The 27,271-nt window shown below is 33.7% G+C and overlaps 1 protein-coding gene across 1 annotated transcript in view; it reads left to right on the plus strand.

The window, feature by feature from the left end:
* Ubl3 (ubiquitin like 3) overlaps positions 1–27,037 on the plus strand; it is a 60,408-nt gene extending 33,371 nt beyond the window's left edge. The window contains exons 2-5 of the mRNA XM_005317067.4: positions 15,268–15,376; positions 19,219–19,305; positions 23,716–23,793; positions 24,094–27,037. Coding sequence (XP_005317124.1) covers positions 15,268–15,376; positions 19,219–19,305; positions 23,716–23,793; positions 24,094–24,146 — 327 coding nt within the window. The 3' untranslated portion in view covers positions 24,147–27,037. The remainder of the gene's footprint in view (positions 1–15,267; positions 15,377–19,218; positions 19,306–23,715; positions 23,794–24,093) is intronic.
* Positions 27,038–27,271: the final 234 nt, after the last annotated feature.

The raw sequence follows: 27,271 nt of genomic DNA on the forward strand, positions 1-27,271 counted from the left end.
TTTTTGAGGGGTTACCTCTTCAGTAGTTGCACTGGCTTGGTTAGAGATCTTTTCTGTGAATATGGTAATCCTGTTTTTCTCTTCCTTTCTAATGGCCCCCTGATGATTTTATTGACGCACTTTAGGGAGGATGATTAGCTGGTTCAGTCCTTGTACATGCCTATATTAAGGATCTTGTGCTACCACAGATATCCACTCTGAAAAACTGGCTAATGGTGGGGAAAAAAAGAATGAAGCAATGAAAGACACAGAAGGAACAGAAGGCATTGTGATTCTGCCCTTGAGGGGTTTGCAGTCTACTTGAAGAGATTTACATGTATATGTTTAATACTCAGAGGATTTGTAGGTCCAGTGTCCTGTTACATGTATATTACTGAAATAGTTTAGAAGGTTGACTATAGTCCAGCATACACTGTTACATTATTCATGCATCCTTCCAGTATATTCCAGTATATTACAAACTTCATATAAGGTGGAGAGTAATTGTGAAGGTTAGGAAAAGGACAAGTCAAGGACAGCCATTTTCTAAAGCTAATTATTCCTTACATGTAAATCTAAGACTAACAACGGGTCTTTGGACTTAGAATTTACATCAAATGTTCATATTTATTTTCTTTGATCTTTACTGTGATCATAAAAGGTAAATTAACAGTTATGTAAAGTGCATCCCAAGTTCATTATGAGTATATAAACTGTTTATTTCATGGCATTGTAATTGATATGTCACTGATTAATGTCATTAACTTATACATTTGGAAATGCTGAGGTTGTGAAACTATTTGGAGGAATGTTAGTGTGGAAATAGAAATGTTCTCTCTCTAGTGCTGTTTTAGCTAGTGGAAGTAATGTATTGGGAGGCCTTAGGATTAGGGGGATCACCAGGTAGTTGCATCAGTATGAAAATATTCTGTAGATATTAAATTATTAAATTCCTTTAATTTTAAATCCTGTCTGTACTATTCAAAACACATTTCATTCATCTAAGAAAGTCTTTTTCCCTAACCATGACATCACATCTTTTTCACAAGGTAGCCAAGTGCCCAGCTCATAATTTTCTTTCTTATTTTCCTTTTCTGCTCCAAAGAAATCTAGTTTTGATATGAGGCAGAAAATAAACAAACCAATAGAAAATAGGCAATAAAATAAGAAAAATACATTTTAAAAGTTTTTTTTTACAACCGATTTGATAAGGTTGTATTTTCATAAAACATTTCTACCAATTTTGTGTTTGTGTATGTATGTATATATATATATATATAGATGTGTATATATATTAATTTATGAATATATAAACTGTTTATTCCATGGCATTATAATTGATATGTCACTGATTAAAGATTGAGGAGACATTTTATAAACCATGTTCTCTTTATACACCATGTACTTCTTTTTAAAAATATTTTTTTAGTTATAGATGGACACAATACCTTTATTTTATTATTTTTATGTGGTACTGAGGATTGAACCCAGTGCCTTTTGTGTGCAAGGAAAGTGCTCTACCACTGAGCCACAACCCCAGTCACCACCATGTACTTCTTTATGTAAAGTTTTTCCCCAAAGTCTTCCTGTAATTTCTCTAAATCTAGAATATGAAGCCTTTGAGGACTAACAGCTGAATTTACAATAATATCTAGTGAAACATTAAAAGAATCTGCAAATAATACCTTTTAGTAGAATGACCAATCTGTTGTCTGAATTCAGACCAACTAATGAAAGAGAGAAGATTAAATCATTTATTATCACCTAAAAGAATCGAGGCCCTAAAAGATAATAAAATGAAAAGATACATATTCTAGCAAATTCAAAGTTCTTGTGTAGATATATGAGAAGACATTCTTTATCTTAAGATTGAGAAAAATGTGAAATCAAATTGGTGGCATAACCACTAGAGTAAGGGTTATAGATTTCTTTAAGTCAGTAGAAAAATTAGGTAATATACAGAGTTTGAACACTGTTAATCAGGTTGTCCTCTTCACAGTGAGGACACCATTCTTATCAGAGGGATCTTCAGCCTTTTGGTGAAAGCTTAATTTTTATTATCTATTATTTCTATTAGGCCAGCTTTAACCTTCCTTTTTTAGCAATGGATCTTCTGTTTGGTGAGCGGGATTGTGGTTTCTTTCAGGGGGTGGTGAAGTGGCTTTCGATAAAAGAAATAAACAACAGAACCTTTTTTAAAATAAAAACTTTGAGAGCTTGAGTTGTAACTCAGGGGTAGAGCTCTTGATCAGCATGTGCAAGGTCTGGATTTGAGCCCTAGTACCACTGAATAATAATAATAATGATAAAGCTTTAAAATTACTCCTTCCTAAAAAACAAAACACTTCTTACTACTATCAGTACTCATTTTTTAAAAAAATGATCCCAGATATTGCTTTTTCATATAATTGGAAGTTTTGACTTGTTAGAGATCTTGGTATTTTAGTTTAACTTGTTCTTGGACCAGTTGAATTGGAGCAATCTTGGGCAAGTTATTTACTTAAAAAAAGTGCAATTTCAAGAATACCAGTATGATTCCCAAGGAGTTAATTTTTTAGATAGACTAAAACTTTTAGTTTTCATTATAGAAAGTTTTAAACTCTTATCAAAGTAGAAAAGAAATCTTAATGGGCCACTATCTATATTTCTCTTATTGATAATCCCCTTTTTGAAACCATCTGCTTTCTGTATTACAATACAATTTGTTTTGCTTTCTATATTATAATTATTATAATACTAAATGTTTTGATGCTGCTGGATTTATATTTATAGTCTATAACAACTATAGTTTATGAGCATTCAGGGTTCTTTTTTAAAAAAAAATAATGGTCTGAAGCATTCATCTCCAATGACTAGTGATTATGCTAATCTTAGTTTAGAAAGTATGCATAGATGCAGAGCTTTATGCTCTATTTTGCTGATGCTTATATTTAATGACACAGCAGCACTGATGCATTTATCACTTTCACTTGTCTCTTTGCCTGCTTGTTGTTATGCAGAGCTGTCCTGCTAAGTAATTTGTTATGTAATCCAAAGTACGTTGATAAATATTCGGATTTTAAATTTTAATAATATAATTAATAAAACACCATTGTATTCAAGTAAGAACTCATATAAGTATTCAACAGACATTAATTTATAAATAAGAACCTCAATTTAAGAGCACATGAGGTCATGGTTATCTGGGGCACCACTAAGTGACAGTATCACTAGTCACAGGTTGAAGCAAATTGTCTGTGCAAGCTGAATAGGACTGTAGAGCACAGGCAGCATGAGACAATCGTTTTCCTCATAGGCAGACAGAGTGTATTATTCCTAAACAGGAGAGCTTGCTCTCTCTTTTGAATAATGAGTTGACTGATAAACATATTGTAAAGAATAGGAGGATTTTTAAACTGTTTTTTTTCTTCCCCATTCTTCAGGCAACTGTGCGTGTCTTGGGTTTTTTTGTGTGTGTGTGTGTGTGTGTGTGTGTGTGTGTGTGTTGTCATAACTGTGGTCTGTGTTAGAACCTATATTCCATGGTAGTTGTAGGTAGAAAAATATCCTGTTATCACCTAACTACATAAAAATAGTAGAAAGCTTTTTTTGTTTTGTTTTGTTTTTGTTTTTGGTCATTTTTGGTAGATCTATTTCCTGGTTGTATCTAGTATTCTGTTACATGTATATTACTGAAATAGTTTAGAACGTTGACTATAGTCCAGCATACTCCGTTACATTATTCATGCATCCTTCCAGTACACTAAATATCTACTTTTTCTAGAGTCATCTATATGAATTTATTTAAAATACACTTTTTTTAAACCTAAAAGCAAGATTTAATTGAAACAAACACAAAAGTAATTTATCTTTAAAATTGTTCTGTAGCCACATAGGTAAGACATCAGGCTTGCGCTAAACGTGAAATAAAGTTTTGAGGTTACTTTTTCTGCTCTCAGAGACTGTGACTTAACTGGTGAGTTAAGATTCATAAAACTATATCTTGCTACGTAAAATAATTAATGTCATATACGCAGCATGATCTTACAATTTATTGTCTACATTGAGGTATTTTGGGGAGTAAAAGGAGACATTGTTCATAATAATAGTGACATAATAAGAATAAATTAGAATTGTCCCAGGCAAGCATGTTGAACAGAGATTGAATATGCCAGTGATTAGATGGAAATTCTCAGTAAGGAATAAGTAATGTAGGCTTGATTGAGACTTAAGTTTGAATGGTGGCTTTAGAACTAACCATAGGCAATCAGGAAGATATTCTGGTGATTCTTGTTAGGAGGAATTTTTAATAAATATATTGATTTGGTGGGGAAATAATAGTAGTTGGACTGAAGAGTTTGAATTATGAACTGGCTAATCTTAAGAGTTACTTTACCTCATTGCCCTGGTTTCCCATCACCTATAGAGATAATAACTCCTGTCTCATACTGTTGGTTGTATGATGCTTAACTGTGTACTTTATACAAAATACTGTGCATAGGCAATCAATAAATGTTAGCTGTCTAGATTATACTGACAAAATATTAGGACTGCATTTTTTTTTTAGAGTGTTTGAGAATGTACAAGGTGGATTAGGCTGAGAAATTGACAACATGCAGAATCTGAGAGCTAAAGACTGGGTAAAGGACATGTGAGAAAGAAGGATGAAAGTAAATGATGCCTCTAATCTTTTAAGCCTGTGTGACTGGGAAGACAGGAGAATTCAGCAGAAAGATACCTGTTGTTTATGAAAAGTGAGTTCAATTTTAAATATATCAATTTTGAGGGGACACCAGGATACCTATTTAGAAATGATCATCTGGCAATTGGAGAAATTAAAATGGTACTCCATGGAGAATTAAGTTGGGATTATAGTCATATTGCTAAACAATGGGAGCATGTTCTGAGAAGTGTGATATTAGGCAACTTTGTCATACATGAACACTATAGAATGTTCTTAAAAATCTGTCTCACACCTAGCTCTATATGATGTGTGTGTGTGTGTGTGTGTGTGTGTATGTGTTACAGCTTTAGGATGAATACATACTGTATGGTAAAGTCCATTGCTCCTAAGACCATGATAAACAAAGCAGTATGAGATAAGTCAAGCACAGAAGAAAATGATGCAGTTCAGAGATGGTGAGCACAGGGTGTAGGAGGGCGCTGTTGGGGTAACACAACACAGTGTTTATAGTCAACATTTTTAAAAGTAGGAACACACTCTAAAATAATGATCAAGGGTATAGTATAGTAAATACATAAACTATAAACCAGTAGCATAGTCATTTAAGATCATTATTGAATTATGTAGTGTACATAATTGTGCTATGCTTATGCGTGACTTGTAGTACAGTAGGTTTGTTTATACAAGTGTCACTACAAACATGTGACTAATGCTTTTGCTGTGATCTAATTCTATGATATGATGATGGCTCCAACATCACTAGGTCATAGGAATTTTTCAGCTCCATTATAATCTTATGGGGTCACCATGGTATTGGGCCTATTGTTATTACACAGTGCATGACTATTCTATGTAGGTGGCATTTGAAGCCTTGGGAGTGGGTAAGATCCCTCAGAGATAGGAGACAGGGCACAAGAGAGATTGGTGAGGGAATTTTGGAAAAGCACATATTTAATTTATAAGAGGGAAAGCAAAGAGGATCCAAGAATTAAAGCAGGAACAGTCTTCCCAAAGTATGTTTTACCAAATGGTATAGCTATGAGGTGATAACAGGGAAAGAAAATGGTTCTGTGGCTAAATACTGCAGTTGTGTTAAAGACTAAACGAATGAATTCACTATTCTCTGAGTTTTTAGTTTGTTAAACATACAGGAAAAATCTCCAGAAGTGAAATAAATGAAGTTACGTTTCACAGATATATCTGATTGCTGAAGTCTTTTCTCCCTGGAATACCTTATAGGGATTAATATTCCAGAAATCACATTTTGGAATTGTATAAACCCAATGAAGAAAAATTTTCAAAAAGGAAGGAGTTAGATGTGTAAAATGTTGTGGAGAGACAAAGGAAGATGAGAAACGAGAAGAAGCTTTTCTATGTTTGTAGTAGATGATCATAGTGACCTGTAAGACTGCAGTTCAGTAGTGGAATCACAGACAGTGATAAGGAACTAAAAAGGTAGTGGTTTACATCATTCCACTTCTATTAACTCAAGTATAAAGGCAACTGATAGGGATGACTTGTTCATTACTGAACATCTGTATGTACCATGTATATTATTTTATTATATATAATAAAATTGTTATTTTTCTAAATAATTTGCCTTTTTGTAATGCATTCTGCTGCAAAGCATTACATTTTTATGAACAATTAGCACAAAAGCAATTCATATTTCAGCCAGTCTCTGAAAACCATGAAGTCATAAGTAACTCATATCTTATGAGTGAAAAACAGATCAAATTTATCAATGTAGGAGTAAGAAGATTTATAGGTCTATGAGATCAGACTCAAATTAACTCAGGACAAACTTGCAACTCTAACATACTTTGTGATCATTATTATTAGGCACTCTCACATAAGGCCCCTTCCTTTATAGCTTCCAGCTTTACTTAACTTTTGGTATGGCTGACACGGTGTACATCTTGAGTTACATTTTAAAAAGAGTATTTTTCCTTTTAAATGTTCATGTAGGACTGTGCTCAGGCTATACTCTCTTGCCAGATGTTTAGGATCAAGTTGGTCAAAATTGAGCTTGTTCCTTTCTACTCTGAAGAGTCAGCTGAGATTCCTCAGAGATCACTCTTAGGGATGTGTGCAAAGCCTCTTGGCTCCTATAGCTTTCCTCTACCAAAAGTGCCATCTTCCAGGATGGGTCAGGGTCCTGCTGACCATATGAGGCTTCTCTTGGAAGAATCAGGGACATTTCTGTCTCCAGTGACCCTCCTCTTTGCAGAATGTGCACTGATTGGCTTCCTGTTCTCTAGGGTCCTCTCTCTCTCCCTGATCAGCAGATCTGGTGACTCACTGGAATTGCAGGGACCAGAGAGGTGTCCTATTGTTCTCTGGGTCCTGGCTGACCTTAAAGGGCAAGGGCCAAAATGTTGGCTACTTTTTCCTTGGTCTTTTTACTTCCTTGACTTTGGTCTCCCAAGTTTTAAACACCCAGCAAGCCAGTTTCACCAGTCTTATAGAGGGAGTAACAAGTTATAACTTGAATATCTATTACTTTACAGTTACCCTTTTCCTTTAATTGGGGTCAGTATTAGTACTGGTAGTCAGCTGTATATATACTGTAGGAGATGGCTTATATCTCAAATTAACTCAGTTTTGTTTGTTTGTCCGTTTTTTTTTTTTTAAGTATCTATACAAAACACTAACATGCAGTAGTTAAAAGGTTTACAAGGAAAATACAAAATGAAATAAACAGCAAAAACATTCAGTTATTTTAATTCTTATATTGTAAAATGCATATAAAATTTGCTGTTAACCATTTAAATAATTATAGTTCATTGGTATTAAATATATTCATAATGTTTTGCAGCCATCACCACCACCCATCTCCAGAATTCCTTTCATCTTGCAAAACTGAAACTTTATACCCATTAAGCAATCACTTCCCATTATCCCCTCCCCCTAGCCTCTGGCACCATGTTACTTGAATTTTTAAATACATTTCCAAACTTATTTCACAGTAAATAAAAACTCTTTTTCTCATAGTAACTATTTCTCAGGAGTTTCCTGGCTCAGAAGGACATAGGATTAGTTTTCAGTTTGTATGTAGCAGATTAAGGAGTTTTTTTGTCTGAAAAGTTATTTGAATCCTAAGAGAAAATCAGATCCTTCTAGAGTAGCTATTTGGAAAAGACTGGAATCAGATATTTAGAAGGATCTCAAGGGAGTGTTGAGAGGGTATTGTTGAGGATATGCTAGAAAAAACTCTAACCTTAGAGAAAACTAGGATTTTCTAATTGTTTTTTGCCACTAACTGGCCTCTTGGGCTCTCTTCCCTGGTCCATTCTCTAGCTGTGAACTAGATGAATTCTGGGCTCCTTTCAGCTTTAAAAGTTTATTGTGTTGAAGGATTGAGGAGTTTGTGAAGGCATAGCATTTAAAGTAGTATTGAGAAATTGATAATAGTCTAAAATAAGTAGAAGGAAGAGAATCTGGGAATGGACACAAAGGAGCAAACACTTAGCTCAAAAGGAATATTGTGGAAGGTTAAATAATGGTATGAAGCCAAGACAGATTTAAGTACAGACATTTGAGAAACTCATCCTGTGTCATATCTGGATTTACTGGTGTAATTAAGTGATTAGAAAAAATAGAAAGTACTGAACTAGGTATTGAAATATGACACAAGCAAGAACTATTCCAATTAAATAATATATGTGAGGAAAACTTCCTGGCACCTTATTGATAGTCAACATTAGCTTCCTTCCGTATGATTTCAGGCTGCCTCGCCCCCAAAATCTACCATCCATTGTGTTTCCACTAATGGGAGATGGGCAGAGTAAAGACAATTGTCATCTCTCTGAAATACATAAAAATATATCATGAATATGGGAAAAATTTACTCTCTCCCCAGGGTCCCCTATATTGTTATTTCTTTTGCCAGCTCCTTTTCTTCTATCTTTAGTTTAATATCTTTAGCATTTAGATCTCAGGACAATTGTGCTGCATCCAGTAGTTCTTACTTTAGTGAGCCAGGAGACCTGAAAATCCTTCAGAACAAAGATTTCCCTAGACACAAAACCAGTGCCACGCAGTGGGTGCTTTGGCTTCATTCAGATTTGTTACTTAGTTGATAGTGTATATAGGAAATTAGACTATCATTAGCATGTTGAAATCCAGTTAAAGCAGCTAGTTTGTATCCTATCTGCAGGTCTTAAAAGGATATAGTCAGGTTTTAAAGTGATACAAAACTGTAGCTTGATTTCAGAGCCACATATTTTATAGGACGTTTTATAGGATTTGGAACTTGAAAAAAATTAATAATATTAGGAATAATTTACAAGAATTGCCATGAATTGTCCGTCTTTCCATGGAAGTTTAATTTTATCTGCTTCCCAAACTTATTCTAAATTAAATGTATATTATAAAGGACTAAGAAAGTACATTATAAAGTACTATATAAAATGTTATATAGTAGTATTATGTAATTTAGTAAACTCTTACTGTGATGGTAGATAATTTATGATAATAGCTAATTAGGTACTTACTGTGTACCAGACACTAAATGCTTCATAAATTTTGAACTGCATACTTTGATTCTAAAATGTACTTACAAAAACCCCAAGTTTTCTCTCTGATGAGGAGTAAAAAATCAATCTGCATAGAAAGCATGTAGGCTAATTCACTATTATTCATTCATCTCTATAACCCATCAAACTTCTTCATGTTGTGTTCAAAGTGTTTTTAAAATAAGTAGTCAAATGACTCATAATTTCAAAAATATTAAATATTGCTTTGGAATATAGCTCCAGAAATTCACATCCCTAGTAAATGAGGAGATAGAAAAATTTACTTAGGAACTTAAGTTAGAGACCTCTCTGCTTTTCTTAGAACAGGTAAAACTTTCTACATTTTCAAATAAGGTATTCCACTGAATTTCCCACCTACAACAGTTTTTAGTATGTAATATGTTAGAATGTACAACATGTTAAGTGCTAAAGGAATGTAGAAAAAGATCCCATAGCTTTGGTGGATTTAGCAGATCTCAGTGTACCTTAGTTTGTAATTCCATTCCTTTGTCCACCGGGTATGAGTGAATTCCTAGATAGGAATTCAGATGTATTTTCTTATGGGTTAAAATCTGTTTTCACAGCTGTCTTATATTAAAATTTCTTCAAAAATATAGATTTGCTTGCAACAACCCCATTTGGGGGTAGGGTGGATACCAATATTTTCTTGACTTCTCCAATTCTCCTTTAAATTATTTTCCAACTCTTTTTCTCAAAAAATTAAATTCATTATTTCATCTAGGATGATTAAATTGAGGATTGATTTATGCCATCCTTTTCAAGCATATGTAAATCATTGAGGGTGTTCAGCGGACTAAGACTGAGTAGTAAAGTATATTGAGATTTGGAAGTGTGGCTTGGGATGGGGAATGCAGAGCACAGAGTATTACAGGCAGAAGGAACAAGTTAGGTAAAGACCTTAAGGCAGGAAGAATTGGTAGTTTTAAGAACCAAATGTAAGCATCTATGTTTTTGGAGCATAAGGAAGGCAAGAGTGTTCTAGAGGATGTTGGAGGATAAATAGGACTGTGGGGGTCCCAGTAAGAATTTGCTTAGTGTCATTAGCAGAGTGGTCAGGTAGGTAGATACTAAAACCCCGGCCTTTCCCAGCTCTCAAATGGAGATAGTAATGCCAGTTTGAGAGATGGCTGGGTGGCCTTAGTAAATGCTGTACCTGAAATATAATAAGTAAGCCACTCAGTAAATGCAAGCTGTTGGTTTTACTTTTTAAATTCACTCTTCTACATCTTACTCTGGACATCTCAGCTCCTCAGATTCTTCCTTTTTTGTTATTTTTGAATTTCATTCGGCAGACATTTCCTGAGCATTGTAAATAATTTTATATCCTCGCTATCCCTCTTTTTCATAGTTCTTTCTTTGTCTGAATTAGCTTCAAGGTTATAAAATCCTCAAGCTTTTGTGCCAAATCTTTATAATCCAGACATTAAGCAGAGTGTGTGTCAGAAAATGCTTGAATAAATGAATGAATGAAAGAAAGATTATGAAATATATCATCACTACATTAAGACTACAGTTACTTGAATAATTTCTATTTAAAATCAATCTTATTTAGAAAAATAAAATAGTTTCTCCATCATTTTTTTAGTAGAGTTAATAAAAATTTGAAATACGCCATTTACAAATCTATAACTGTAGAATAAAGAAAATGTTCATCTATTTTCAAATTTGTTTATTTTTTCTAGAAAAAATATAGCTATTTTAATACAATTTTTTTTAAAAAATGTTCATCTTCAAGTGGAAATAAAAATAACTACAGACAGATACATACTAAATGCCATGTAAGTTTTTAGGAAGCTAAGGGCTTTTAAAAAATTTTATTTTGAAATAATTATAAATTTCTTTCCAGTTGGAAGGCATAATACAAAGAAATTCCATATATTCTTCACCCAGTTTTCCCTAATGGTAGTGTCTTCCATGACCACAATCATCACAACACGAATCTGATATTGATAAAATCCGCAGACTTTACCCAGATTTACCCAGTTTTACAAAGCTCATGTGTGTATGTGTGTTTAGTTCTGTGCAGTTTCATCACATGTAGTTCTTGTGAGCATTACCACATCAAGGTTCAGAACAGTGCCATCACAAGGATCCCTCATGCCAGGCTTTTATGGACACAGCATTTCCTCCTCCCTTCCCTCTCCTAACACAGGGCCACCCCTGATCTGTTCTCCATCACTGTAATTTTGTTATTTCAAGAATCTTATCATTTAAGTGGAATCATACTGTGTATAACCTTTTGGGATTGGCTTTTTCACTCAGCCTGATTCCCCTGGGATAAGTTAAAGGCTTTTAAAAAGTGATTTGCAAATAGGGTCTAACACCTTTCCCATTTGCCATTTAGCAAAAAGGCAGATATGAGGTCAAATGTTCTTCTGCTGATAGTTTTCTAAAAATTCAACCATAAAGTAGAGAACCCCGGTAATCACTCTCTCTCAGATTCCCAGAGGAGAAGTGGGGATATATATATATATATATTTTTTTTATCAACATGTTAGTTTCTTGGTAGAAAACAGTCATATTTCTTTTTAAAGGACGTTGTCCATCTTGATTTGTTTTTGTTTTTGTGGTGCTGGGGATTGAACCCAGGGCCTTGTGCATGCGAGGCAAGCACTCTACCGACTGAGCTATATCCCCAGCCCAGGACATTGTCCATCTCTATAATTGTCTTTTATTTTCAAAACTGTTCCAGTCAGTTCTGTTTTCCATTTTCCCTCCTTCTCTCCTCTCATTTTTCCATACTGACCAATTAAAAAAATTATTGTATGAATTAAATTCTAGATTAGATTCCAAATTGATTTAATCTAGCAAGTAGAAATGGCAGTTTGAAAACTTTTTAAAACTTGAATTACATGCACTGAAGAGTTCTTGTTGTTCTATTGTCCTTACAGGAAATGGTCATGGCAGTTTTTCCTTACTAATAGTCTTTGTTTTGCCTCAAAAGTAATTATAAAATGTATAATTCATTTAGATGGTCTAAATGCCATCCCCTGGGAATTCATTACATAATGGGAACTCCATCTCATACCAAGTCATTCAGAGTCTTGATAACAGTTTTCTTTTTAGACAAATATGTACACAAAAGTATATCACATTTTAAACTGTAAATAGAAGTCTTATTTTTAAATTATCCTTATTATATGAGGATCCCACTAGTCCACAAGCAGAGATTTTTATTAAAAGTATTTTATAGATTGACTTAACTTGGCTTCAAAGAAGTAAAAATGTCTTTCATTAGTAAATATTTAGATAAGTGCATAGTATTTTAAAGCTTACTGGCTCACATTTATAGAAGTTGCCATGCATTAACTGAGAGGAAGTATGATTAACATTATTTATCTTGAATAAGTCTGAGAAGATTCTGTTAATATTGGAAAAATAACTGCTGACCATCCTGGGTATGTAGGTGTTTATCTGGGTGATTGCTTTCAAAATTTCCTCTAAAAACAAAATAGAAAATTTAGGGTTTTCCTCTATTAATGTTACAGCCTAGGAGCAAGTTTATTTCATACACAGAAGCATAGAACCAAGTGGAGACTAGTCTCTTCATCTTCTATATCAATAACCCAGTCTTTATCATTATTTGAAAACCAGGCCCAACATATAGGTTAATATGTAGTCCAGAATTAATTTTACTTCTCAAAGTGTCTTAATGAATGATAGTGTTTAAATTAACTGTGCCATGGTGCTGACAAATAAAGATCCCGTTCCCAGAAAACTAAAGATTGAGGCGCTTACCTGTTTGAATTACCCCCCTATCCAAAGCACACTAACTCCCATTCTACATTTTGAGCTATTCATTCAAAACAAAGCTCATTGAACTGATCAGGCTTTAATTTTAGCCTCTGACTTTCCAGTCTGCACTTCCACTTGCTTCTTAATACTGAGGAAGCTCAAATATGAATCAGTGACCAAACACTGGTTAAGAACCTATTACGTGCCTGGCACTGTTCCAGGCACTGCAGGTGTTTCAGGCACTGGGTTCCTTTGCCCTGAAACTTAGTGTTTGGATCGACTGCTACTGTTTTCAATTTTGAACATAAGCTGTTTCCATTGAAGAGCCTTTAACTCTTCAGTTTAGGATACTTCTAACTATTAGATTTGATAGAAATTTTTAGTCTTAAAAGTATTATATTCTCTCCTTTCTTCACCCAGAGGGATGATTAAAGTTCCTTCTGAGTAGAAGACTGTAATAAAGTGTTACCCTGCTGTTTGTTCTCATTTTGTAGCTCAGAGCCACATTCAAACTCTACCATGAGTTTAAAATTCGGATGTTTGGGCTGGGGATGTGGCTCAAGCGGTAGCGCGCTCGCCTGGCATGTGTGCGGCCCGGGTTCGATCCTCAGCACCACATACCAACAAAGATGTTGTGTCCGCCGAAAGCTAAAAAATAAATATTAAAATTAAAAAAAAAAAGTAAAAAAAAATTCGGATGTTTACTGAAGTTGGGCAGGGGTACTAAGCATATGCAGCAGGGCAGTGTCCATGAGGAAGGCTTAGTCAGCTCTGTTTCAAACTGAAAATTCATACTCATTTATAAACATGAAAAAATATTTGATTCTTTTAAAACCTGCATCTAAAGACTAAAATTTTCTAATATTCTGAATATCTACATCATAAACCGTTTTAGACAATTGATCTTTGAAATATAAAAATGTATTATCAGTTTCTTTGTGATATTGATATATGTTAGCTTAAAAATAGGGAATGCCGAGAACTTAGATGAGAGTCCTCATTTTTTTAATATAGAAAGATAGGAAAACAAAATTAGAAAATTTTGACTTTTCAGTTAAAACTACAGTATAAATTTAACCTTACTTTATACCTTTTCTTAGCCTTACCAATAAATAGGTTATTTGCTTAGCAACCCATGGATATTTTTTTTAATAAACAAAATGTTTTTCCTTTCTAATAATTTGGTTTTAGTTTCTATCTTATCCAACGTTGCTTTCCTTCCTAAAGGTAGTCTCACATTTCTTATATCTTTCTTAAAGTATTTGGCTGCTTTGGCTGCCACAACAAACAGATTGGACAGCTTAAAAAATATTTCTTTCTCACAGTTCTAGAGTCTGGAAGTCCAAGATAAGGATGCCAGCATGGTTGGGTTCTGGTGCAGGTCCCTTTTCTCTGTCCTCACTGGAGCTGTGGGGCAGTGGGCAATGAGAAAGTGAGAGAGGGGCTTGCAGGCCAGTGAGTACACAGTGCTCTTCCTCTTCTCTTTCTCCTCTTCTGAGACTGTAGTGGTAGGAATCAGAGCCCCACCCTAGCACCTCTCTTAACCCCTATTTCCTCCTAAAGACAGTTGCTTTGGGAGTTAGGTCTTCAACATAGGAGTGAGGCACTAAGAGTGACATTAATCCTGAGTGTGATTAAGTAGTAAATCTGTGACCCTGGTGTCTTCATGGTACTGCAGTAGCTACCAATTTACTCATTGTAGGCTTAAGTATCTTACAGATTATCTGGTATTTTTAATAATAAAAATACATATTTTGGTAACTGAAGAGAACTAGGATAACCTGGGTCTTGGCACAGCTTGAACAGGAACAGTGCCATTCTTTGTTCTTTATATATAACAGCACTAGGCTAGACTGCCTAGTTCCAGGGCTCAGCTCTCAAAGTTTTTCTGATGCTTTACAGAAGCCCAGAGCTGTAGAAAAGTACGCTTATATTTCCATGACTTATGTGGAAATGAATAGATAGGGTGATTTTTTTTAAATAGCATTGTTAATTATGGCAAAAAATATTAAAAAGGGAACATTGTGAAAAAAAGGATGTTTAGAATGCTATAAGCAAATATATATTGTCTTGGAAATGGGAGTACAATAGACCTCAGACTATTGTCTCTACCCTGTTTAAGTGATAAGAGCCACATGGTCTACACTTTTATTAGTTTCTCAATAGAAAAATGTGTATTCTATAGGAGTAGTGATAACCTTGCAAAAGTCCAATTCTGAACATTGTCAAAGTAGTTAAATTTAAAAGCATAATTAAATTTGGTTTGCCTTGTCATTTTTCCTATACAAGTCATTTTTTGGTACGTTTTCAAATTTTAAGACTTTTATTAAGAGGATACTTGTCTTCTTTCAGATAAATTTGCGCCTCATCTTGGTGAGTGGAAAAACAAAAGAGTTCCTGTTTTCTCCCAACGATTCTGCGTCTGACATTGCAAAGCATGTGTATGACAATTGGCCAATGGGTAAGTGGCGTTTTTCTCCTGAGGATGAACACTGTTAATTGTTGATGCTGTCCCTTGTTTTACAAACATTTTGTCAACATTATATATGCATCGAATGAAAAAGAAGAAAAATAATTGAAATTGAAGACTTGTATCCTTCCCTAGATTTGTGCCATTTAGTTTTCTCATTCCAAAATTGTAAAGGAGCTCAGTATGCAGAGTTCTCCTTTTTCCTTGGAATTGTTTTAGTGTAAATGAAAAATATTTTTAAATAGAAAAACACAAAATAATTAATACACAGATTGCTATTTATAACAAAAACAAAATAAAAGGAAAAAAACTATCATTAACAGATTATAATACATTCTCTTTATCTACTCCATACAAAGTCTATTTAAAATTAAGTTTGAAACAAAGTTGACTTCTCATTTATGCCAGTTCATGTGTTTCCTGAACAAGGTTAAAAAAGGGGAAAATTCGTTTATGCTTTGCATTTTCAAGCCAGTGTCTATAATGAGCAATTTTGGAGAGTGTGTGGTGTTCCTTCTTTCTCTGCTTCTTTCCCATCTAAGAAAGACTCTGTCTTGCCTCCTTAAATGAATCTTTAGTTTTTGCTCTTCCTTTGAACTTCCCCAAGTGTCGTCATGACCCTTTTATGGCATGTACCATAGGGATAAGTCTGTTTCAGCTGATTTCATTTAATTTTATTAGCAAAGCATTTTGAACTTTTAAAGGACAAGGCTTGTTTCAACAAAGACCACAGTGTATACAAAATGAATCAATTAGGTCAGTGTTTCTCAACTTTAAATAACATAAGGAACCTTTTTTAGAGAAAGAAAATTCTTACAGATTCCCTAGTACTGACTTATTTTTATTATAATGGATGTTTTAAAATATAGAAGCATAAAACCCAATTATAATTCCTTATTAAGCCATAAAAAAGCACAGAACTAAAATGCATCTACAAAGAAAATGCAAATACAACTCTAAAACCAATAATGGTCAAATTAAGAACATGAATGTGCCAGATGATGTATTTTTGCTAAAGCCAATTCATTGTTTGCACCATGAATACTGTTGAATTCGGCATGCCTGTGTTCCTGCATGGTGTATGATGACCCATTTATCTGCAGGCTCACCACAAAACCTTTATTCATACTCTGTACCAAATTGTCATTCAGTCTTCTACAAAGAATGCATCATTTAAGTATTAAGTCACCCTCTCTTCTTTTTTCATTAATCACTTGACAATTAAAGAAGTACTGACTGCTTGGCACCAGTTCAACATAAACCCAAAGCATATATGGTACTAAAATCCCAAGGGTGCACCTGTTATCAAGTGATTATTTGAATCATCTAGAGAACTCTTCCAGATTATCATTTAAATTTATACAATTTGAAAATTCTTAAAGAGGACTTTTAGGCCATATGGGAGATATCTTTGTGGGTTTATAGGCCTGAGTTTAAGAAACTGATTTAAGCAAAGACTGTGGAACTACTAGAATTTTCTTCACATTGGTAACCCAGGGGCTAGTTCCTAAATCAGGAAGGAAGAGAAGCTAAAGGTTCAAGGAATTTGACAAAAGCTTGGGACTTTAAAAATATTGTATTTTTTTACAGCCAGACAGGATAGATAACTATCAGTATGAAGAATTTTTTTTTAAGTACCTAAGAGTGATATTGTGTTAGGTATGATACAAAAAATTAATTTATCTTTTTTGTTTGTGTTTTGCGGGGGTGGGGTGGGGTGGGGAAACAAAGATGGCTTCTGATATAGATACTGTAGAAAAGGTAATGAGACAAAAAAGGTAATCCCACTCAAATTTATTTTATTTGGACAATATTATAAATTGAGGTAAAAGAAATACTTTGACTTTCATAAGTATTTGACTTAGATAATAAAATTAGTTTTAATGCCTTAAAATATTGTAATTCAAGGGAAAAAATCAAGTGCCGGTCTTTGCTATTAAATCATATCCTAAATGAACATACTATCTACCAATATTAAAAATTGATTGTTATCAATTGAATGCTACTTACTTGCATGGGCTTCATACTGATAGGCAGGTGCTCTACCACTGAGAAAAAATTATTTTATTTCATATAAAATACTTAAATTAAAATTTTAAGTATGTATATATTATGTAATATCTTTAAATTTAGTAAATACAAATATGTGATGCTCATAACCAAGGTATGATAAATATCAGATCAATAGAAAATAATTTGTGTTCCATATACTTCTAGAAGGAATTAGTTTTCTTTAGTATACTCTATGCAATTTTGTGGAAATATTGCTAATAAGTAAAAAACAGACGTGTTAGGTTAGTAATACCTGAAATCTGAAATTCCAATTTGTTTTTAGGTCTCTTTAAATGTTAGATCCTTGGAGAGGGAAGAGAAAATACCTTATTAAATGGATTAAGTACATGGAAGTAATGAGACTCTGTATAAGATAATGAACTATGTGGCTTTAAGTTTTTGCATTTTAAAAAAGTTTTTAAAAGATTTTTAGAATACCAGCCTTCTCTCCTTTCCCTTGTGATTTAGACAGGTCCTGTCATTTGCCTTCTTATCTATGGAACACTTAAATCTTGACCAGAAATATTCTATAAAAGAATGATTTTAGAAGTGATAAATTCAGAGTCATATTAATGCAGCTTATTTGATCTTTCTTCTAGAAAAGGAGGTCCCTAGAATTAGTGGAGTCAGAAGGCAGCAAAGGCTGTTACCAGGAGGAAGCCAGAAAAGGCAGGAGGCACTGGTACAGGAAATGACAGATTCATTTCTCCTCTGCTGATTTCTGCTGTGCCTGAGTCACTTTGAGGCAGTGATTTTTCTCACATTCATAGTGATCATTTTGAAAACTTTTTCAGAGTCAAAAAGGAAAGTCTGTGTTTACCTTATCTCCTGTTTTTGGAGTATTTAAATTATTTTTGAGTCAACAGTTATCTCCTGACAATAGGAACTTCCATAGGAAACAAACACATCATACTAGAATTGCTGACAAAGATGAAAAAGGAATTCTTAAATTGTTATCAAAACCAGAGCTTAAATTGTTCATCTACAACTCAATAAAAATTACTAACACCATTCCTGCCATAATACCAGTGTCTTTAAACCATTATTTTCATGAACTGATATTCCATATTTTACTATTAACATAAGTTATATGCTAAAATTAAATATTCTGTCACCCATTTTATAAATTGTTACCAGTTTGCTTTTGATTTTCTTTGTGTACTTTCCTAGCTTTCATATTTATATAGTATCTTCTATACATATTATTTGGGGAGTTTGTTCTAAGTATTTATCATGGAAAAGGTGAGCTAAAGTTGTGTCATTAATAATTTTTGCCTATTCGCCTCAAAAAGATGATAAATAATGTGTGTCCATTATTTACTATCTTAAGTCCTTTAACAAGTCTTTTTTAAGTGGGTTGTTTCAAGCTTGAATATATATTTTTTAACAGATACAGATATTGCAACATTATAATATTGCCTGTTATTTACTGGTAATTGAAATTAATTTTCAAATGATATACCTCTACACAGGGATTAGATTTTTTTCAAGTTTTTTTTTAATTGTTAAAACTTCAGGTCTACAGTTTGTCATACTTTAGTATTCTTTAAAAAGCAAAAACTATATACTCTTGCATATCTTGCTGTTTAATGGGAAGAGTCAGAAAGAATAAAGGCTGCAGCAAATGCATGAATAGTTATCTATTTCAATTATTTGGAAGCTCCAAGTGTCTTCTTTGATATACTCCAACTAACTTGAATCTGAATTTTTAAAACAATGCAGTAGCAGCACCTCAGGTTTGTGTTGAAATGCACTTAACCTTTGCCTTGCATTCTTTTCAGACTGGGAAGAAGAACAGGTCAGCAGTCCAAATATTCTACGACTTATTTATCAAGGACGATTTCTACATGGAAATGTCACCTTAGGAGGTAATGGTCACCTTTGTAATGAGATTTCATGTCTGTCTCATGGTAGCATTGTTCATTTATTAATGCTTAAGTCTTGGATTTTACTAAAAACGTTACAAGAAAATCAACTCTGAATTCTGTTTTCTGTATGCCTACTCCTTTACGCTTTGCATTCTGTTAAATTAGTTTTAGCTCTACTTTATAAAATAAACTCTATCCCAGTATAGTTAGAAGTTTATACTGTTACATAATAGATGTAATTTTATTGTACTTCTGAATAATGTAATTTAGATGTAATTTTTAAAGTTAAAATTGGACAAACGAAAAAAAGTCTGATAATTGGTTTTCAAATATAATGAAGCGTTCTTAATTTGACTGCAGCTGATTGTCATTGTGATCATATGAGAATAAAAGTAAATGACAGCCATGAGTCTAATATAGTAGTTAAAAGAACAGATTTTGGAACCAAACTGTCCACATTGTACCCTGATTTCGCTGTGTAACCGTGAATAAATGACAACTAAGATCTGTGTCCCAGTAACTTCATCAGTAATAGGGATTTCAATAGTTCCAATTTCATAGGTTAGGAGGGGTGTTAGTGAATATATTCAAACACCTTAAAATGGTGCTTGACATGTAATAGACACTTTAATAATTAGCTATTAATTGTTCTTTATGTGTGATTAGGAAAATGGTAGCTCAATAGTGCCCCCTTATGGGGTGCATTTTCTACCATAAATAGGGTTTGTTTTATTTTTAGTATAGAATTTCAGATATATTCAGATAATTGGAAATTTGTAGGCAGACAAAATATAAATATATCTTTTTCATTATTGTCAGATTTTTTCCCCTTAAATCTAACAATGAAGTATTTAATGTATTTTTCCTTAAAGGTAGAACAGTTTTATTCACTTATTTAGCAAAATTTATTGAACTCTTCTTAGTGTCAAGACAGTAATAAAATCTTGGGAATTCTGGGGTGAAAGATAAAATCTCCTTTTAAGGTGCTCCTGTAGGACAGATACAATCTGCTGTAAAAGTTGTGTGTGATAAGGACTAAAGCAGATGCATGCAACACTTTAGACAGTGTCAAGTGGTACATTGCATATAATCTTTCATATAACTCAGTTTTGGTGTTATAACTGGCCTAAAAATATGCTGTGGCCTACAAGAAATAGCTGTTATTTAAAACTAAAGCTGTTTTTGTTTGCAGCTCTTTTTACAGTTTTTATATAATTAGATAAACCAGCCTTCATGTAAAGATTGACTAGGAGTGCGTTGGATGTATTGTACATTCATTAAGAATAGAGCCATTTTTAGTGTTTTTTTATTTTAATTCTGTATGGCTCAAACAAGATGTTATATTAATTAAACAAGATGTTATATAAATTGGTAAATGTTGGTTGAAATTTAAGCTTTTAACTATATGAGTTAATTTTGAGATTCTCCATCTCCTCTGAGTATTGATCTATATATGCGGTTTCCCATCAACTCCCATTTCTTAATTATTTTTCTGCAGTGACCCAAATGATCCAGAGTTACATTAAAGATTATAGAATTTGTGTTCAGATCAAAATTATTGACTTATTCCCATTTAATTGCAAATTTTTATTGTAAATTTTTACTTATAGTTTTTTGGAATTTATTTTAGAATAATTAACAGGTTGACTCATTTTTATTATTGTCATTCTGTGTTGTTTTTAATCTTTTCAGAAGCAAAATAAGCCATCTCTGGCCTTAGTGATTTAGACAGTGTGTAGGAGCATAGCCAGGACCTGTGCAACTCGGTGTTTGAACAGAATTTTAAAATGCCATTCAGCTGTTTGCCTTTTTGGTTTCAGTTTTTCTTTTTTGTCCCCCTTTATATTCTTGGATGTCCACAATAAAGGGGAACAGCATACAGGGTAATAGCAGGTTTTTCAAATATTTAAATGGCTAGTATGGAAGAAGTCTTAGGTCTGCTTTATATGGCCCTAGACTTGTTCTTTGTAGCCCTTTGATTGAAAGTGTATAATCAGTAACTGCAAATCAAAGGCAGGCATTTTATTTATATATATATATTTGTTGTTGATGAACCTTTATTTTATTTATTTGTATGTGGTTCTGAGAATCGAACTCAGTATCTCACGCATACTAGGCAAGCGCGCTACCACGGAGCCACAACCCCAGCCCCTATTTTTTAAAATTAGATATAAAGGAAAATGTTTGAATACATTGAGCTCATGAAAGAATGAGCCACCTTGCAAGAACTGAGATGCTTCCTTATAGGTGATATTCAAGCAGTGAAATGAATATAAAATAGTGGGGCTACTGCCCAGGGTGGGGTTCAGTTATGTAGGTGATTCAAGTAGGAGACCTAGACATTCTCAGCAAATTTATTTTTCTTTTGGGTCTTGCTATGTTGCTTAGGCCTACTTCCTTCTCCTGGGCGCCAATAGTCCTCCTGTCTTAGCCTCCCAAGTAGCTGGGACTACAGCAGCATACCACTGAGCCTAGTTTTTCTGCCATTCTTGAAATTTTGTGGCTCAATAAGTGTCAAGCTTAAATTTTTGGTTATAAGTCTCTTAAAACATATCCCTGTATCCTTTCTGCCTGCCCCCTGCCTTAGCCCTATACTGAGAAATGAATCCAGGGTACTCTACCACTGTGCTACATCCCCTGACTTTTTATTTATTTATTTTTTGTAGTTGTGTATGGACAGAATGCCTATATTTGTTTATTTTTATGTGGTGCTAAGGATTGAACCTGAGCCTCACACATGCTGGGCAAATGCTCTACCACTGAGCCACAGACCCAGCCCTGTCCTCTGTATTTATTTATTTGAGATAGCGTCTAAGTTACTCAGGCTGGCCTCCAACTGCTGACCTTTCTGCCTCAGTCTGCTGGAATCACAGGCTTGCTGAATCCTCTTTTTTTGAGGTGTAGCCTTATAATTACATGGGATTTCAGGTCACTAAAAGAAAGATGTGGTGACAACCTTACTAATTAAAGGATGAAGAAGATGGTGGTGACCAGTCAAATCTTTGGTAGTCAATGAATTCTGACTCAGTGTTTCTCCAAGGGTGGTTCTGAGACAGTGGACATAAGAATCACCTTGGGGATTTTTTTTTCAAAACATTTTCATCTGTTTATGATATGTGCGTGTGCGCGCGCGAGTGTGCGTGTGTGTGTGTGTGTGTGTGTGTGTGTGTGTGTGTGTGTGTGTGTTGCTAGGAATGGCACCCAGAGGCTTGTGCACACTAGGCAAGTGCTCTATCACTGAGCTATGCCTCTGGTCCCCAGGGATACTCATTTGCATATTTCTGCCTGCACCACCCTCCACCATATCCCAGTTTTACTCCCCATTGATTTTTATGTAGGCTAAAGGTTGAAAACCTTTGTTCTGGTTATTGTCCAGTCATAGTGGGAAGCCAAGCATCTACAGTGAAGAAAGGAGAAAGCATTTTTAATTCTATTCCTCTTCCTTCACCTTTACTATTGTGTTAATGTCCAGTGTTTCTGGCTAAAATTCATGTATGGAGAAGAAAAATAATAGTACCTACCAATTAAATTTATAGCTTCTAAGGGTGAGTTACTCAGGGGCACTTTGGAAATTCACCTTGCTTCTATGGATTAGTACTTAGTATTGAAGACAACTGGGATTTTTAAAATTCTACAGCAGCATACCACTGAGCCCAGCCTAGCCTATGCAATGGCACTCGACTGTAATCCCAGCAATTCAGAAGTCTGAAGCAGGAGAATCACAAGTTCAAGGCCAGCCTCAGCTAGAAGTTAGATATACTGGCTGCTTCTGATTTTATGTATAGAATAATAAAGTGATTTATTTACTCCATTAGGTTCATCATTATATAGGTGTGTGGATTATTCTGTCTGAAATATTTTATATTACAATTTTTATTATGAGTGAGAAATATCTTTTAAAAGCTTAATTAGAAAACAATGATTATTAATAATACTGAGTGAATTTGACCTTTTAAAGATTATTTTCTAAGTAAAGAGTACAAGGTTGAGAATAAATGTTTAAAAGTAAGTTTGTCATTTTTTTGTCTTTAGTCTATTTGGTGTAGTAATTTTACTAGACAACTGAAATGTTATTAGATTTAAAAGCATATATCTCTTTTTTAAAATAATTTTTTAAGTTGTAGATGGACACAATACCTTTATTTTATTTATTTTTATGTGGTGCTGAGGATCAAACCCAGTGCCTTACACGTTAGTCAAGCGACCCACCACTGAGCCACAACCCCAGCCCAGAAGCATATCTCTTTATCTGAACATCTTTCTAATCTAGGAAAAAGTATGTTTAAAATAAATTTTATATTTCTTTTTATTGTTTTCTCTAAAGGTGATCACTGATATTAACCAATTGTGTATTTTCTTTTATCCCCTTCCGATGTATATTTAATAAATTGTCTTCTACTTTTTATGTAGCATTAAAACTTCCTTTTGGCAAAACAACAGTGATGCATTTGGTGGCCAGAGAGACATTACCAGAGCCCAACTCTCAAGGTAAGCCTAGCACTGAAGGAACATCTCACTTTAGTCACAAAGACAGGCATTCAAAAATGGCTGGGTTTTTCTTGGAATTCCAGAGGAAAGGAAGTGTTTATAGTTTATGAATAGATTGTCAAGCAAATAACCAGACATTTTTGAAGGGTGCTAAAATTAAAGAAACTTTTTTATAGCATTTTAATGTAAAAAAAGATGCAGACTTTAAAGAAAAAAATGTTTCTTACACTTAGGTGCCTTCTCTTTCCTCCCTGCAGCTCTAGCGCTCTTATAAACCAGCTGTTTCTTCCTTTTCCCTAGGTCAGAGGAATCGTGAAAAGACTGGAGAGAGTAATTGTTGTGTAATCCTGTAAACACTGTCTGCCTAGTGTGGTGTGACACAGTCTTTGTCTTTCATGCTGCTGGGACAGAGGAGACCCAACATAGCTTCAGAAACCTTTAGGAACAGTCTGCCTGCAAATCCATGGAACTAAATTATCACATGAACACTGTCATCTTTTCTCATGAAAGTAAAACAAAACAAGAACATTTTTCACTATGATTTTTTCTTTCTTATATCTTTGTTTATGTTGAGCAGTTTTAAATTGTATTGGTTTTCAAATGTAGTCAATCTCCAGGGGAAAAGCTAACAAGTTATCTTTCATAGCAGAACCATTTTGCTGCCACAAAAATTTTCATCATCAGAACTAACAAATCAAGTGTTCCAAATACAATTTGCACTAAAAAAGATTGACATTATTTTCCTCATCAGCAGAATTTTTAACAGTTTATTGTACCTAGAAATATTCATGTATACAATTCCACACTGGAAGATTCTCAGCAATCCATCAAGTTAATTACCGGGCCAACTTAAGAGGAAAAAAATGGAAAAGAAACTAAAATGTTGGGTGAATTCTACCAAAGTCAGCCATGGTGGCTGCACTGGCACAGAATATTAAACTGAGTGTGACTATTTTCACTGCAACAAATGAAAAAAAACAAAATGTGCCTGTTGTTTAAAGCACTCAGTAGAGGGCTGATGAAACTATTTTTTTTCCTTTAATATGTGCACTCTTGAGTCCTAGTCACTGAGTGCTTGTTCAGACAGCACACGAGGGGTGAGAGTGCGTCTCCTAGCCTTAAAGTGGGAGGTATGCCAGGCGCTCAGAGGCTTTTGTTAGCTCGCAGAAATATTAGAAAACCTCATTGACTGATCAATTTTATGTATTTGAATATCAGAAAATTGAAATTTTCCATAATTATTGCTCATCCCTAATCGTGTTCAACATTATGCTTCTCATTAGCGATTTCAGATGAATTCTTAAAATTAAAAAAAAAAATCTTCATAGTACTAATTTTGTTTCTTTATACAGTTTGCATTTGGTGTTAGTGCTTGCAATTATATTAAAATCTAAAGCTGATTTTTAAGGCATACATAATTAAGGATGCCACTCTCTTGTTTTATACCAATAATTTAAAGATTGATATGCTAAAAAAAATCAATGCACAGCACTAAAGCATGAGCTAGTTTCACCTAAATCTGTAAAAAAATATTAAAGATTTTATATTTTTTTCACTGGGAAGAAATTCTTCCTGGATGAAATTACAAATATGTGTAGAATATATTTAATAAAAGACTTATAAAATAGCTAAATATAGAACTTCAATATAGATTGGCGTGTAGTATATAGAACAAGATTCCATATAAATAACTTTAGCCTTTTTAAAAATGAAGTTGCAGGCTGACATTATGTTCTGTACTCAGTAAGTGTTCACAGCCCTTACAGACATTAAGTGTAAATTGTTTCAGATGTTCAGCTTTGTTTAAATGCAATCAGGTTGTTTGTTCATTGTTAATGCTTTGATGAAAAGGCTTTATATGCAGTAGATCTACAAAAATATTGTTCCTACTGATCAGAATTAAATTTGTATAGAGCAGAGTTTTAAAATGAATGTAAATAGCACTAAACTTTTTCTTTCTGCAACCTGTACTTATAGATTCCTTCTGTAAACTAAATTAAAAAAAATATATTGTAGTACATTTTGGTGGTAATTTTAAAGGTGTTGATTAGGTCAGTAATTGTTTAAGCACTGTCTCATCCATGTTAAAATTGTTTTCTACTTTTATTTCTGAATCTTTTAAAATTCATTTCAATTAATATTCTGTTGTTGGTTTGGGAGTAATCCCAATGTATCTTTGATATTTAACCTGGTTAATTTGTGCACAGTCACAACAGTGGATAGAATTATGTAGTCTCTGTTATACTAAAATGTTATATTCAAGAGATGTTAAATATTTATATGCTTTGTTGCCTTGCTCAAATGTGAATCCTGTTAGTGTTGACTGAAGAAGAATCTGGTAGTTTCTTAATTGGGCAATTAACCATTTATGGCTCTATTTTTCTTTTGGAAAACAAACTACTGGTAATTATTTTTAGGACTTATTTTGATTCTAATTACTCCTATTTTTCCAAAGTTAAAGACTATCAGTTAATCATGATTACATTTTTCTGATGGTTAAAAAGTTCTGTTTGTTTTCAATACAGTTTTTTGTGTGTTTCCACATTATATATTTTTCCCTTTTGTAAGACTTCAATTTAGAGTTTGCTAAGTGGGATAAAATGATTCATTAGTAGAGAAAGAATTATGTCACTTAATATCTAATATTATAGTTGTACAAAATGGAGAAAGAATAAAAAGTAGCAGTAAAATTATATACTGAAAACACCAAAAATTTAGATGCCTTAATAGTATATACATGAAAATACTCAACTATCCCTTAAAAACAATTCCTCGGACTGCCTGATGGTTAAAATAGAATTGATCCATATGCAAGGCCACTATTGAAGATCCTCTGCCAAAAATAGCCCCTCACTTAACCTGAAGGTGGAGCTGCATAGACCCAGTCATGTAAATAAAGCCTGAACTGCGGGCCTGTGCTCCTGCCCAGCGCTTGGCATCTGACTCATCTCTTACCTGAAGTGTCCTAGACTTAAGTATTCTGGACAAAGCAATGCGTTTCTTTTATTAAAACCTCAGCATGTCTCCCTGATCTGAAATATTTGCTTTCTTTTCAAAATAAGTTGTATCTTATCATGAAAAATATAGTATCTAACATCATCATTCACATTGAGGTTTTCTCATAACAAACATCTTTAGTTTTATGAAGTCATCTTGACCAATGTTACAGTAATTTCTGTTAACTGATTGTGGTAAGCAATGTTAATGTGAAAAGAAATTAAAACTTTCTTTATCTGTTGTAGAATATTTCTCTTCTTTAAAATGACTTCAAGTCAGAATTTTGGTGTATTTTCCTGTTCTTTATCACACTACTCTTTTTATCTTTGCTCAATTTATTTTATGACATTCTTCAGTAAAATTCAACATGGTGCCAGTGTTCACTCTGTTCTATTTAACCAAAAATCAAAGAGAAGTGGCCCACCAAAATTTAATGTGTCATACCATCACCAGTGACTGTTACAGGCATTCCCCCTTTTTT

Source organism: Ictidomys tridecemlineatus, chromosome 6 (assembly GCF_052094955.1).
Source record: "Ictidomys tridecemlineatus isolate mIctTri1 chromosome 6, mIctTri1.hap1, whole genome shotgun sequence".
Lineage (NCBI taxonomy): Eukaryota > Metazoa > Chordata > Mammalia > Rodentia > Sciuridae > Ictidomys > Ictidomys tridecemlineatus.